This window comes from Rhinolophus sinicus, chromosome 13 (genome assembly GCF_057876585.1).
Source record: "Rhinolophus sinicus isolate RSI-liver-muscle chromosome 13, RSI-T2T, whole genome shotgun sequence".
NCBI lineage: Eukaryota > Metazoa > Chordata > Mammalia > Chiroptera > Rhinolophidae > Rhinolophus > Rhinolophus sinicus.
Window position 1 is genome coordinate 9,466,636 of NC_142513.1, and position 14,856 is coordinate 9,481,491.

The 14,856-nt window shown below is 45.5% G+C and overlaps 1 protein-coding gene across 1 annotated transcript in view; it reads right to left on the reverse strand.

Moving 5' to 3' along the window:
* SLC9A8 (solute carrier family 9 member A8) overlaps nucleotides 1–14,856 on the reverse strand; it is a 59,515-nt gene that overhangs the window by 10,707 nt on the left and 33,952 nt on the right. The window contains exons 9-12 of the mRNA XM_019726103.3: nucleotides 12,668–12,806; nucleotides 11,112–11,217; nucleotides 3,106–3,222; nucleotides 786–868 (exon numbers count right to left, since the gene is read on the reverse strand). Coding sequence (XP_019581662.1) covers nucleotides 786–868; nucleotides 3,106–3,222; nucleotides 11,112–11,217; nucleotides 12,668–12,806 — 445 coding nt within the window. The remainder of the gene's footprint in view (nucleotides 1–785; nucleotides 869–3,105; nucleotides 3,223–11,111; nucleotides 11,218–12,667; nucleotides 12,807–14,856) is intronic.

Sequence of the window (14,856 nt, forward strand, 5' to 3'; positions counted from 1 at the left end):
TGGGAACACCAGGCTAAATGCCTAAACTGTCACTTTGATCAGGTATCTGAAGGAGCTGGACCTTTCTCTTAAATAAACATTTCCCCACCCCCCTCCATTTTCCAAGAGGATCTGATTCTACTGCAAATGATTTTCTTTTATTTTCCTTTTTTAGAGGTATATTTTAATTTGTCTCCTACTGCCACCAGCAGTCCAGTTATAACAGTTTCCCAAACCTTCTTGCTGGTAAGAACCACCTGGGCTGACTCCCTGGATCAACCTCCAGGGGAGTTAGGGGCCTGGACATCTTTACTTTAAACAAGTGTATAAGGGTCATGCTTATGAATGGACATATCTGAAGCAAAAGCAGTACGAAGTAAGCAAATGCCTTATAAATTACCCAGAAAACAGAAATTATCTCCAGTTCTAAACGCACCAGCAATATTTGACTGTGTTTTCTTTACGTATTTTCTTTTTTCCACGCATAATGTTTTCACATGGTTATGCTCAATTACATATTTAAGTCTGAAATCTGCTTTTACCACCTCACAAAAAAAACTTGTACTTTTAAAAGAAGACCATAACATTCAAGGCCATTTAAAAATCTTGCACAAATTCTTTTCGGAATATTCATTTACTTAATTCCATCTCTTTTAACTTTATTGTATGTTTGTGATTTTTTAACAAAAGAAACTTTAAACAGAATAGTGTCTATGTAGCTGTTGACTCTGAAAAAGTTGAATCCAGAACATGTGGTTATTGCTCTACAAATAAGTAATTAAATAAAAAACAAGGAAAATACTTACTATGCACCAGATGACAAAGGAAATTTCAAACTTGTGAGGGAAACTAAAAATGGACAGGCCAAGAAATGCAAACACACATGTTTCTGAAACAAACCAAAGAATGGATTATTCAGCTCCAACTATTTTCTTCCAATACGGTACGAAAATATTAAGCAAACATTCATAAATAAGTCAGAATCCAATATAACATTTTGCTTATTTTCTGGAAAATTCTGCAACTAATACCTGGGTGAAACTTGTATACTTTGATTTTCTTATTCTTTTCTATCACACAAGCAACATGTGCTTGCTATTCAAAATCTCCTAATTTAATGAGTCAACTGTCAAATACTTATGCAAGTAAATACTCTCCCACCCCGGGAAGATGATAAATACATGAATCAGGCCATTTGCTGAACACCGTGATTAGCAAGGATTCCCACTGTGGCAAAGTGGCAAAAACTCAGAGCAAATGACTGCAGACGCCACATGACTAGTGTGAAAGGGCCCTTTGTTCACTTCCTTGCTGGAGCGGACAAAGCCAAATGATTGACTTCACATATTAAACGCCGCCTCAGGTTTAGAAGACGGCTTACACCCTGCAGGATTTACAGGAAGAGAGAGATTTTCAGCTTTGAGCTCCACTCCACAAGTCAGAGAGTCTGACATTTGCACTCACTGTACAGGCAGTCGTTTGTGTATCCCAAGGAGAAGTACCTTATACATTTCTAGCACTAGCCTCCTTGCTTCAACTCTGATGTTTCCCCCTCCCCCCTGAATAGTCTACAACCATGGAGACAAAGACTGGATTTTAAAATAGTTGAACATCATAAAACTGAGGCTGTTTTAAAACATTTCAGCAATGCTTTTTCTTCAAATGTATATGATTTTTAAAACCAGTCCACAAGCTGGACAGTAGACGCACCCTTCTCCCCCTTGAATTTTTTTCTGACCCAATAAATATTTTTGTGATCTTTCCAAATCAGCTTGTTCAGAGCACATTCAGATCTATGTTATGCTTTTCTCTGGCAGCATAAATTCTATTATATGGGTATGTCATGGTTAATTTAATGAATCCTCTGTCAATGGTTATTTGACTGTTTCTATTTCTGACACTGCAAACCAGAACAAAAGTTCCTGCGTATAGGCAACATTCTTGATGGTAGAATTGTGGGTCAAAGAGCACGTGCTTTTAAAATTCAGACAGATGCTGCAAATGTCTCTCCAAAAAAGGTGGCATCAACGTACACGCCCATCAGCAGGACCTGTTTTCTACACACCCATGCCACAAGTGGGTGATGTCAGACTTAAGATTTACCAATTTGATGGGTACAAACTAGAATTTGATGGATACTTTGCTTTACATTTATTTAATTGCGAGAGTCAGGGTCAGAGTCTTTAGCTATGACTTTTGGAGAGGGGAGCTGAGAAAAAAAATATCCCCTGGACCAGAAGCAGACCGACCTGGCTTCCAGACTCACTTCTGGGCCATGAAACTCTGGGTGAGTCATTTGACGTCTCGGCACCTGAGCCTCCTTATCCGAGGAACGAAATCTCTGCACGGCCTGCCCCTGCCTCCTAGGACATGACCGTGTGGGACTCGGGCTTCAGAATGAGACAAGCCCCACCGAAATGCCAGGGAGGTGCTGAGGATGACAGCTCAGGCACGGCCACTTGGGGGACCAGTGCAAACGGACAGGGTGAGGGTGGTTCCTTCACTCCAGGGAGAAACTAGGGAGGAGGTATGTGAATACATCCGCGTGTGGCAGGAACAAGGGCTCAGAAACAGTGATCCTGGTGTACCCCAGTCCAACAATAACACCTCTAATGCAGAACGTCCCCCAGTTATGTGAACAAAGGTGCTCCTTGTGGACGAGTTGCGGAAATTCTGTAACTATATTCCTCTCTCAGAAATTCACAGTGTACATTAACTGAAAAGTCTCGCAGTTCAGAAACTTGCTAAGCGTTCTTTACCCAGGATTTCCCAAACTCTTTTTTGACTCTGGAGTCTTTGTTTCATCTAACCCCCATCAGTCTCAGTTCCAAAGAACACAGTTTTGGAAATGTCACTTTAATGTCACATTAAAATGCACGGGTCTCAAATGTTCATAATTAGTAGTTCTCATTATTTTTGGTTCTTAAATTGTAGGCGTCAAATGTTCCATTCGCTAGGGATGAGGTTTACTTTATGGAAAGCCAATTGGAAAACAAACAAAGATAAGGGAGCGCCGTATCTGGCTCTGAGGAATTCTGCTGCCTCTTCAGCCAGGGAATCTTTCACCTCCCCAAATAGGGTAAGAAGAACGATCAGCCCAGCGGACCACACAGAGGCACAACTCACCGCACAAGAAGGCCACAGTCCGGAGGGTCTGTTGCATGAGGATCTGGGTGACCGGGGACAGGTTATGGTGTGTGTAGTGGGACATCACGATGCCTGAGAACAGGATGGCCATGATGCCTGGAGAGGGACAAAGGGCAACGCGCCCAGACATGATCAGAGCAGAAAAGCACCTGCCACGTGATACACAAATACTATCGCCCACTTCCGACAAGTGCTTGGGGCCTATAGTAGGAGATGTGTTAGGACAAAGGAAAAGAAAACAGAGAAGAAAATAATACCTGAGGCCTCCCGGAGGCTGCAGAGAGATGCTTAGGGCCCCTTCTCTCTGGCTGACCTTGGGCCAAGTTTCCTCCCCTCTTCAAGCCTCAGTTTTGTCATCTGTACAGTGGAATTAATAGTTCCACTCATGGAACTATTAGGAGGGCAATGAAGATATGCCATGTGAAGTACCCATCACAGGACAGCTGTGGGCTGCCACTGTCATCCACGGTTACAGGGGGGCAGCTAAGACACAACTGGGGCAGAGAGGGAGCGTAAGAATCTGGGTATGGGAATCTGGGTGGATTTTGATTTTTTTTATACTTTTCCTTAATTTTGAATTTCCCTATAATCACTGCGAATTACTCTTACTCGTATATAGAGAGATGTGTTATTAAAAAAAGGTAATGTCTTTTTTTAAAGCTCTCCATGAGAGTCTGAAACTTGTTGTTTACTGAGATTTGTGTCTCAATGTCTGTCCACTGCCCCAATCACTCCTGAAGCACTTTACGTGGGTTTCCTCTCAGTGTCCCCGTCTGGGGTCTCTATTTCATGTAAGGAAGCTGAGATTTTTACAGAGTCATCAAATAAGCTTCCAAAATATATGAACTGCAAGTCAAACTTTACAAGCGAAATTTTAACTTGCTTCTGCCACTTTGGAGAAACAGGAATTACTGGCCAACTTTCCATTTATAAAAGGGTGAAAATCATGGAATTGCATCGGAGACATTTCAATGCTAAGCTTGCTGTATAAATAATACCCTACAGGATACAGGCAAATCCTACCCTCTGTGCTGCCTGCCTGGCCTGAGTGACAGCAGTAGCTGGGACCTTTTAGCTCCTAGCCCTCTTAGGAAATAGCAAATTCCTTTGCTCTTTCCTTTTGCCCTACAAAGGAGGCTTGACAGGGATGTTCCAGGAATGCTGCCCACAAGCCACACCCGACAAGATGGGAAAGGAAGGAGCAGGCAGGAGACTTGTTTCCTTGCTCCTGTGGAGTACTGAGAAGACTGGCGCTCCAGCGTGGTTTAGCATCACTGCTCCGCTAGATGCAAAACACACATGACACTCAAACCTCTGGTGCTTTTCTCAGTCTGTTCCTGCAGGTGACCACCTGGAGAACTGACCCTTCCTGACCCTGCAACAACAGGCAGAGCACTGAGCCATCAGAAGGCAAAGCAATGAAACAGCAGGGGAGACCCCAGAACCTGGGTCTGGAGTCAATCGGGACTGGAGGAGGAGGGCACGGAACGACACCTCCATTTTTATGGAGTTGATCTTTAGCACACAGGCTGAAAGTTGCTGGCTTCTGGGCTTTCACAGGACTTTGTTTCACTAGCCTGCGTTGAGAAGAGTTATCAATTCACTGGAAGGCTGAGACTCTGGAGTTGTTAGCTGGAAGTAAATGGTACCCCAGAGGAGCTGGAGCCAGGCTTAAGTTGTGACATGAACGGCCTTCCACCCACATGGCTGTCCTGCCCACAGAGACGGCTGTCACAGTCCAGGGAGTCCTGACATTAAATAACCGCTCCAGAAAGCCAGGCTCTGGGAAGTCAGATGGCAGTGGAATACGGAAATTCCTTCAGGACTGAACATTAGATAGAACCCAGTGCCAGCCCCCAGGGACCTTTCCTGCCTCAGGCTCTTCACCAATGGGCCAGGCCCAGGGTGGGGTGGGGGGTTTGGCTGGCCAGTTTCGTCTGGTGCACTTGGCCAGGGATAGGAAACTCAAGCTCTTCAGGGACCAGAAAACAGGAAGTCGGTGAGCAGCACGTGGGTGAAGAAGGTACAAGCCCACCTACAAAGGGCTGCCGTCAGCCCTGTGCATGGGGCCGTGTGCTGACCAGGCTTCCTTCGGGTTTTCTGAGAGACGCCAGATATCTGTTTCTTATGGGAAATCTCCTGACTTTGAATGATGGCAACTGAATCAAATGTTTAAGACATTTTCTGTATAAACAAATCCCATCTGGGGCTGAATTTAATAATGGCAACTAATTCAAAAATTTTTGTACAGATAAACAAGCCCAATCTGGGGACTGAACAGACCCGATGAAAGTGGGCCTCTGGCCAGTGCAAGTGTGGGGAGCCAGCCACCACTTGTCGCCTGGGCTAGTCTGGGTTCCGGGCATCGCTCGAGCTCTGGTGCTAAAGGAAAGAGTCAAGGTCAGCAGTGGGTGCAGAGCCCGAGGGACAGCTCAAGTGTTGCCCAATGTGCCCTCCCTAAGCAAAGGTGACATCTCCACCACCCAGACCACCCTCAGCCACAGCAGCTGCCACCCACACAGGCTGTAAAAACACTAACAGGATAAACAGTGCAAACAGGCTCACTGCTAGAGATAAAAGTGCCCTGTAAGGAAGAACTTCTGACACATTTACCTCTTTCAGAAGGAAAAGTCATTTAAGGAAGCAGATAAGAGTGCACCAAAACGGTCAGCCTCTTGGAAGGGAGGAAGGAAAGAAAGGAAGAAGGAAGGAGAGAAGAGAAGGAAGGAAGGGAGGAAAGAAGAAGAGAAGAAAGGGAGGAAGGAGAGAATCCATTTCTAGTCTCCGCTAAATCCATGGTTTTCAACGTAATAAAGGAGTGAGGGATTCAGGTCCGGAAGGCAGATGTGTAAAGGGACTCCCAGTACAACTTCCGTATCTTACTGGGGGTCAAATGCACTTCTTGAAGGCTGAGTCAAACCATCGTCAGTTTTCTTTGCCAATTATCCAATAGTAAACACATTTTGCTAAGCATCCAGACTCACAGGTCTAGAGTAAAACCGGAGAGTCTCCATTCCCGCTGCCTGCCCAGAGGTAACTACTATTGACCATTAACAGCTCGATGTGCAGATTGTCAGTTCTGTTCCCATGCCATTATGAAGTTCAGCTATTTTGAAAAAGTAATAAACAGGATCATATTAGATCTATGGCATATCATACCAGCACAGCGATTTTTCAAAAGGCCTCCAACACTTGCCTTTGCACGCATCACAGAATTCCAACTCCTTCTGGACCTAGAGGCCTGTGGGACGGGATGCTTGCACATCTACCCCTGCCCCCTGCAGGGTCTCCCTGGAGCGTGCCAAGCTCCCTCATGCCTCCCTGGGACCTGCTGTTCCCACTGCCAGATACCCCACCCCCGATCCTCCCACACTGGCTCCTGCTCACCACCAAGGTCTTGGCTAAGTGCTACCTCTTCCAAGAGACCTTCTGACACCCCATCTCGTGATGCTTCTGCCCCTATGCCACTCTCTACCATGTTACTCTGATTTCTTTTCTTCATGTCACTTCTCACTACCTGAGATTCTGGTATGTGTTTCCCTACTTGCTTATTGTCTTTCTTCTGCAGTCAGGAACCTGACCTTGTCTTGTTTACTCCTATAGCCCCGATACCAAGGACAGTTCTCAGCACAGGGTGGGCATTTAATAAATATTTACCGAATGGATGCATGAGTGGGTTTTCAACTTTCTTAAAATTTAACAATGTATCTTGGGAGTTCTTCCCATGGCAGTACAAATGGGTCAAATTCATTTTTCAAGGGGCTGCATAGTGTCCCACAGTGAGAATGGACCCAAACTTCCTTCATCTTTCCCCATGACTGATGAACATTTAGACGCTGCCAGTTTTTCTCTCACGGGCAGCGCTGCACAATACATTCTATCTTTGGCCACCTGTTCTCAACATTTTACAGAAGGTATTATGTCCTCATCAATTTTGCAAATTTATCCTTCAACCCCAGAAGTTCCATGCTCTGTGACCCATCTTGACAGAGTGTCACTCTGCCCCAATGCCCCTCCCTCAGCCCAGAGTTGGCTCAGCTGGCCAGGCGGAGAGGGTCCATCCATCTTTGACTCTAGAGTCAGAGGGCAAAAAGAGCCCTCAAAACTGGCTCACTGAATGAACAACAGAAAAAGTTAACACTGATAGAATTAGGACAAAGTTTCTGAGAATAGCTAACGCTTCTGAGTAATAATTAGGGAGACTATTTAATCTGCTGTTGAAACCAGGACACTTCTGTGAGTGAAAGGGGGTGTTCTTAATTTACCACGTTGGGACAGAAAGGGGAAACGTATGGTCACCCCAGTAATGACACCCTGACGCCTCTGTCAGGACTCTTACTTGAGCTGCCCCCTTTCATCCTTGCCTTAGGGTGGCGCTTTCATCACACGAGGAAGTAGATGCTCAGAGGGGTTAAGTCCACTGTCCGAGGTTACTCAGCTAATGAGAGGTGCAGCGGGCACTGAAATCCAGGTCTGTCCGGTGTCCTTAGCCACCGTGTTCTAAACACATGAGTTAGGTCGATGATTCACAGGGAGAGAGTGTCCTGCTTGCTGGTCACAGGTGCCTCTCACTATCAGTCCTTGTGACAGTCAGGAAAAGCAGAGCACAGAGGGAAAGAGGAGAGTATTCCCGTTCCCGTTTATATTCTTACGGTAGGATTTGGAGGGTCCTCACAACACACTAGGGCCACCCTACCCTTGTCTGAAATCACTGAGTGACAGCTACCCCAAAGGTAAAGTGTGGGCAGGGCTGAGCCCATCAACCAGAGCTGGATCGTGTGTTCCTGGCTGGCATGGGCTGGTTTTGGCCTCACTGGCACGAACGGCTGAGGTCCCTCAGGAAACGAAACCCTTACAAACAGGAAACATTGCCTCTGAAGAAAAGACGAGTAAAATACTCCCACGTTTTAACCACAAGCTCCAAATGGATGTACAACATCTATCTCTGCCACCAGGTACTCAGTGTTCAGCTCAAATTGGTGGGGAACAATTTAGAAAAACAGAGGTAAAAATAGCTAGGCTAGAGCCAAATGACTCACAGGTAATGTTTATGGAAGTGCCAAAATTCAAGCAAGATAAGAGAGGGAACTTGATGGCAGATACCGGGATGAAATTATCCAAGAGAACTGGCTAGGGATTAAAAACAAACAAAACCCTGATGTTTACAAAGACTTCTCCAGTGAAAATGGCCAGAGCCCTCTCCACTTCCTCTTTGGCAAGATCTGTTTACGGAGTACCCACATGTCATTCCAGAAAGTGATCTGTGGGAAGAATTCTGTTCAACAGAGTCATTAAAAACCACCAGGGGGCTGGCCTGGTGGCTCAGGTGGTTGGCGTGCCGTGCTCCTAATGCTGAGGTTGCAGGTTCGATTCCCACATGGGCCAGAGAGCTGTGCCCTCTACAGCTAAGATTGTGAACAATAGCTCTCCCTGGAGCTGGGCTGCCGTCAGCAGCCGGAGGTTGGTGTGGGCTGCCGTCAGCAGCTGGAGGTTGGTGTGAGCTGCCGTTAGCTGCTGAGTGCTGCCGTGGGCTACCGTGTGCTGCCATGAGCGGCCGGCAAGCAGCATGAGTGGCCGGCAGCCAGTGTGAGTGGCCGGCAGCCGGCGAGAGCTGCTGTGAGAGGCTGACCCACGACTGGTGACCGACTGCCTCAGCCGGGGGAGGGGAGCACAAGACTCATAATACCAGCACGGGCCAGGGAGCTGTGTCCTACACAACTAGACTGAGAAACAACGGCTTGAACTGGAGTGTGTATGTGTTGGGGGGGAGGCACAAGAAAGGGAAAAACAAAACAAAACCACCGGGGACTTCCATTTGCCCATAAAGAAACAATTGCTACACAAATTGCTGTCCTGCCAAAAACAACTAGAGAACCTGATAAAAGATATGAAACAAAACTGTCATCTGATGTTGGGAGCCAGGCAGGATAGAACTATGATTCCTGATAGAAGGGAAACAAATAAGGTGACCCCTCTTGCTCCAGACCCTGGCCCACCTTACTGCCTGGATGCAGTTTTCAGGCTGAGGCTGAGGTTCAGGGAAGGGAACCCCAAACTGAGCCCAGCAGTCTCAGTCTTGCTGAGAAGAAGAGACAGATGAGAGCTGGGGGAGGCCAAAGCAGTTAGAACACCGGAAAGGAGCTGCACAGAAAGAGAGCTTCGGAGAGCTACTATCGAGTCCCCTTGAATCTTGGACTGATATTGATCTACACACACCTGGGGGAGATTCCAAGAGGCTGGGGAGAGAAAAGGAACAGGCTGAGCAATTTCCAAAGCGGACACAAGGCTGGGAATAGTCTGCATTCCTGCCGGCCAGAATGGAGTGACCTTGTAATACATGCGACATGAGGTAGAGCCCTCAGAAGGCCAGTGCATTAGTTCCTAGTGCTACTCTGGACTTGCCCTGACAAAGCATAAAGGGAAACCTCCAAAGAATTAAACTGGTTCTAGGAAACTTAGATATGTGGCAAAAGAAAATCCAGAACTCTATGAAGAATGTAATAAAATCTAATACTCAACAACATAATTAAGTTCACAATGACTGGCATCCAATAAAAAATTAATAGGCAAGCAAAGAGCAGGAAGTTATGACTTCTAAACAGAAGAAAATTAATTGACAGAAACGGACGTAGAATTGACAGAGATGATGGAATTAGCAAACAAAGGACATTAAAACAACTGTTAGAAAGATGCTCCATATGCTTAAGAAGGTAAAGACAACCACGAACATGATAAGGAGGGACATGGAAGATATAAAAATAACCCAAAGGGAACTTCTGTAGATGAATAATACAATATCTAAAATGAAAAACATACTGGATGGGATTAACAGTGGAGCACGGCAGAAGAAAAGATCAGTGAACGTGAAGACACAACAATAGAAACCAGCCAAAATAAAGCATAGAGAAAAAAAATAAAAAGATTGGAAAAAGAAAAGGCAAAGTGTATCATGGGATGACAGCATGTTGTCTGTCATAAGTAACTGGAGTCCCAACTGAAGAAGAGAAGGGACAACAGAAAAAAATATTTAAAGAAACGGGTAGAAATTTCCCGAACTTGATGAAAACTATAAACTCACATAAACTATAATATTATATAAACCCAAGAAGCTTGACAAACCCCAAGCAGAATATAAAGAGAACCACAGCAAGGCACATGAAAATCCAATTGCCACACACCTATCAAAATGGTTTCACTTTTTAAAATTAAAGTAAGTGTTGGTGAGGATGTGAAGCGGCCAGAATTCCCTCACACATTCTGGTGGGGACCCAAAATGGTCTAGTCACTTTGGAAAACATTTGGCAGTTTCTAATAAAGTAAAATATATACTTACCATGTGACCCAGCAACCTCACTCCTAGGTATTTATCTGAGATCAATGAAAATATGTGCAAATATTCATAGCCCAAATCTGCAAAACCCCTAATGTCCTCAAATGGTGAATGGAAAAAAAAGTGGCACAGTAAGAATGTATAAACTACGGATACCTGCAAAAAACGGATGTCTCTCAAGAACGTTATGAGCGCTGACAGAAAGGAGACACATAAGACTACATACGTACTACATGATTTCAGTTATGTGACGTTCTAGAAAAGGAAAATGACAGTGACAGAGCACAGCTCCATGGGTTCCAGGGCCCAGAGACGAGGCAGAGGATTAACTGTCCTTGGCAGTCTGACCCAGTCCTTTGAGGGAAGGCCCTTCAGAGGCCTTGTTCTGGGAAAGAGGCAATCCTGGAAGTGATCTCTGCTACAGGCTGGGCGGCAAAGAGAAAATGTGACCGTGACAACACCGAGCCCCGGGATCGGGCCAGGTCTAAATCCAGATGTTCCCGTAGGGAACCAGCAGATAACCTTTCTTGTTTAAGCTCTTCTGAGCTGTGACTGCCTCTTGTGATTGACAGTGACTCACTGCCATGAGCTCTCTCACATGACGGGCAGGACAACGTGCCATCACCCCCGCATTTCAATGCTCTGCTTCACTTACCAGAGAGTGAGATTCCTTCTGCGAGCCCATAAGGCAGATACGCAAAGATGATCATCATGCCGAACTCCAAGGAAGGCGTCTTCCTCAGGTCGACGTGCTTGAGCACGTAAATGGCAGTTGTCAAGGAAAAAGAATCAAGGGACAGTTGATGGAAGATCTAGAGAAGTCACAAAACCGCTGCCTTGTAAATATGTACGGTAAACGATGGGTACAAAAGATTTTGGAACCTCCCAAAGTAGCAAGTGAAAATCTGTCATCGTGCATTTTTCTTCTTTGCAGGGAGACTGTTGTTTGAAGAAAGGAAATCTGACAAAATGAAGAAATGTCAATTCCTGAGACAAATGGTGGGGAAAATTAAAATCAACCTAAGTCAACTCACAAAAATGCTGACGTGGAGGGCTGGGCGTGTGCCAGGGCGGTGGAGGGCAAAGCTGCGGCCAGCCCACGTTGCCAGGTCCCTTCCAGGCCTTGTCACTTGTTTACCTCCCCCTGCAACATCCGACGAGATTAACCAATGGGCTTTCCAGAACTCTGGGGTCCAATGCCCCACTTAAAGGCCTTCTTTCCTATTCCTGGAGATTTCTAAATTGATGCCCCTGGAAGAGGAGAGCCTTCTAGATATTCCAGTGTTGTCTACACACCTGTGCTGGAGCTCATGGCACCCTTGTACTTGGCTTCATCACAGCAGATGCTCCCACTGCCCCTTTTAAGAGAAAGATAAATATGGAGGAAAATACTGAACTGGGAAAAGTTTTCTCTTCTTTTCCATTCTGTTTATTGGTACAATATGAGAAGCTGTCAACCAACTCAGCAGAGCCTTTAGACTTCTGGACAAAGGAACTGAAGGGAGAATTCAACAGCATGGTGGACAAACATGCTTGTCACAAGCAAAAGAGGCTTTTCTGGCCATCTGTTAAACACACTGCTCGTGGAGGAGGGCCAGGTGGCCATCTCCCTGAGACGCAGGCTTAGGCTCACACAGAAATGGCCTGGTGCCTATTTCTGTTATGAACGTGACGAATTTTCTACAGCAATGAAAGTGTCATCGGCCTTAACAAGCCTCTTTCCTTTTCTGGCTGGGAAAGCTTATGGGTTGTTAAGTAAGAAAATCAGTGCAAATTACTTAGATGGAGCTCACTCTGAAAGGCTCTTTTCTGGTCCTTGCAGATAAACACTTTCAGATTTTCTCAATTTGACATTTTTCAAAGGAAATTAATTTCCAATTTTGAATGTGAAAAGTGAGACAGCGGAAAATGAAAATCATCTGAATGCAGTTATCATACTTTGGGAACTAAAAAGCCCCCAAATCAGATCTGATATCCAACCGTGTTTTTTAAAATTTTGAAAAGTGACATCCTAAATTTCACGTTAAATTTTAAAATCCTTGAGTTTAAATTAAAGTGCTCCTCAAACCAAAACTAAGCATAAAAATTCTCCATCAAACACAATCTTAGATTAAAATTGGCCCCCTTAAGGAACTGGAGAAAATGGCTAGAGATGGATGGAATTAAGAACAATCTTCTCAGCCATGTGTGTTCATCATATGAAAAGGATATTAATGCAGAGATTAAGCCAGTGAGAGTGCCGAGCGCTGCTGAGCCAAAGAACATTTTGAGGAAGTAGCCAAGGGCTTGTAAAAATGTTTGCCACCCACTGACATCTGACATATTTTTTCTTGTTAAACCTTCAGCTGTGCTAGGAAATAAAAGAAAAACAGAAAGAAGTGAAAATGTTATAGACAAAGTTATTAGAAATTAACTTAGAACTCAAAACTTATGTCTTGCTTATCCTCTCATTCATTCATTTGTTCATTCCATCATTCATCGAGTCAAACATTTATTGTTCACCTACTTTGTTGTAGGCACTGTGTTCATTTCTGGGGGTTCAGAGATGAGATGGGCACGAATGACCACCTGGGGTAAGGGCAGAGGGCTGTGGAAACACAGCGTGGACCTCTTAATCTGAGGTGGGGCTCAAGGAGGTTCTCCATGACATAAGGGCTGGGTTTAGATGTAAGATGAAGAAGAATTAAGCAGGTGAAGAAATGAGGGAAAGCAGAGGGAACAGCATGTGCAGAGGGAACAGCATGTGCAGAGGGAACGGCATGTGCAGAGGGAACGGCATGTGCAGAGGGAACGGCATGTGCAGAGGGAACAGCATGTGCAGAGGCAGGGAGCCCAAGAATACGAGTACATTCTGGAAGCATTCAACTACACAGGTTAGTATGGACAAAACACAGGAACGTGGCGGGAGGGGCTGTGGGGAGGAGGTAGGCCAGAGCAGCAGGCAGTAGGGCGGGACCTGTGAAAGGCTTTTGATGAGCCCACTGTTAAAAAGTTGGTATTGCATCCTGAAGGCCCTGGGGGGGCATAGGGAGTGTTTCCAGGATGGGGAGATCCTGTGATACAACTTGAAAGTGAGGCTATGGCATGAAGTCAGATTAGAATGGAGCCACCTAAAGAAGAAAGGCCATTAGGTGCAGGCTGAGAGGGTGGACTTCGGAGGCATTAGAAGGAAGTACTTGAAAGAACTTTCCTTCCACTGCTACAGAACAAAGTGAAACATCAGAAGCCATTAAATTCAATTGCTAGTTTTATCCCCCAAGGGAAAACCATTATACCATTAAAATGGAGTTATTCTCATTATTTATCCTTCTGCAGATTCTCCCTTCAGACGCTCTCTCAAATCGGTCCGCTTCTTTCCCTCCTTCCCCTAGCTCCTCTGTCCCATGGCTTAAGTCGCACTGCTCTCTCTACGTACATCCTCGTCTTCCTAGGGACCAACCTGTTCTCCACTCAGTGGCCTGAATGATCCCGTTATAATACACATCTGACCAGGTTACTGGCCTGTTCAGAACCCATCAAGTTTCCTGCTTTGTAGGAAGAAGCCCAGTCTTCTTAGCATGACCTAACTACTCTCCTGCCATTCCTCTCCATCCCGTCTCCTCCACATTGGGGTGGGCCCCATTATCACTGGCACCTCCTCCCTGGCCCCAGCTAACTTCTGGGTTTGTTTCTCAGAATCCAGGGTCAGTGTCATTTCCTCAGGGATACCTGCTGTGACCCCTCACACAGCCCTTTTACAGGCTCTCCTGGTGCCTGACTTCTCCTACACAGCATGTGAAAACTAATGAATCATTTCACGAGGAGCAAGCCTGAGTCCATCCTGTTCACGGCCATATGTCCAGGGCCTGAGGCAGAGCCTAGCACACAAAAGATGCTCAATACATTTTTGCTGAATCAGTAAACTAAACAAAGAATTGTCAGTAGTAATATTCAGCTTCAGTAATCAGCATTTCCAATAACCCCAGGAAGCCTTTCATGGTGAGTCACGGCTCCATGTCACACAGCAAAGGTTCGGAGAAGTCCTGCAAAAAAGCAATCTAACTTTTGGCACACAACTGCTTTCCAAACTCACCTGAATGTGCAATCTCCCCCATTCCCTTTCTTTCCTAGATCACAGGTTAACATCCCACCTCAGGGAATGCTGGGATCCATCAAGGGTTCTTCCTGGGAAAGTGCTTTTGAAGGCTAAGCTCACCTACAGTTCCCAAATGGATCTATGGACCAGGTGCATGGTGTCCATGACCCCACCCCGTACTGCTCCCTTGGCTGGTTCACTGGCTGGTGTCACTGCTTTCTTTTATGCAGAGAAGGCTGAGGCCAATAGTTTTTGAATTCAAGATAAATGAAAGTAGAATCTGGATTCTTTCTGGCCTGGTGACTTTCTATATTTTATTTTTTCA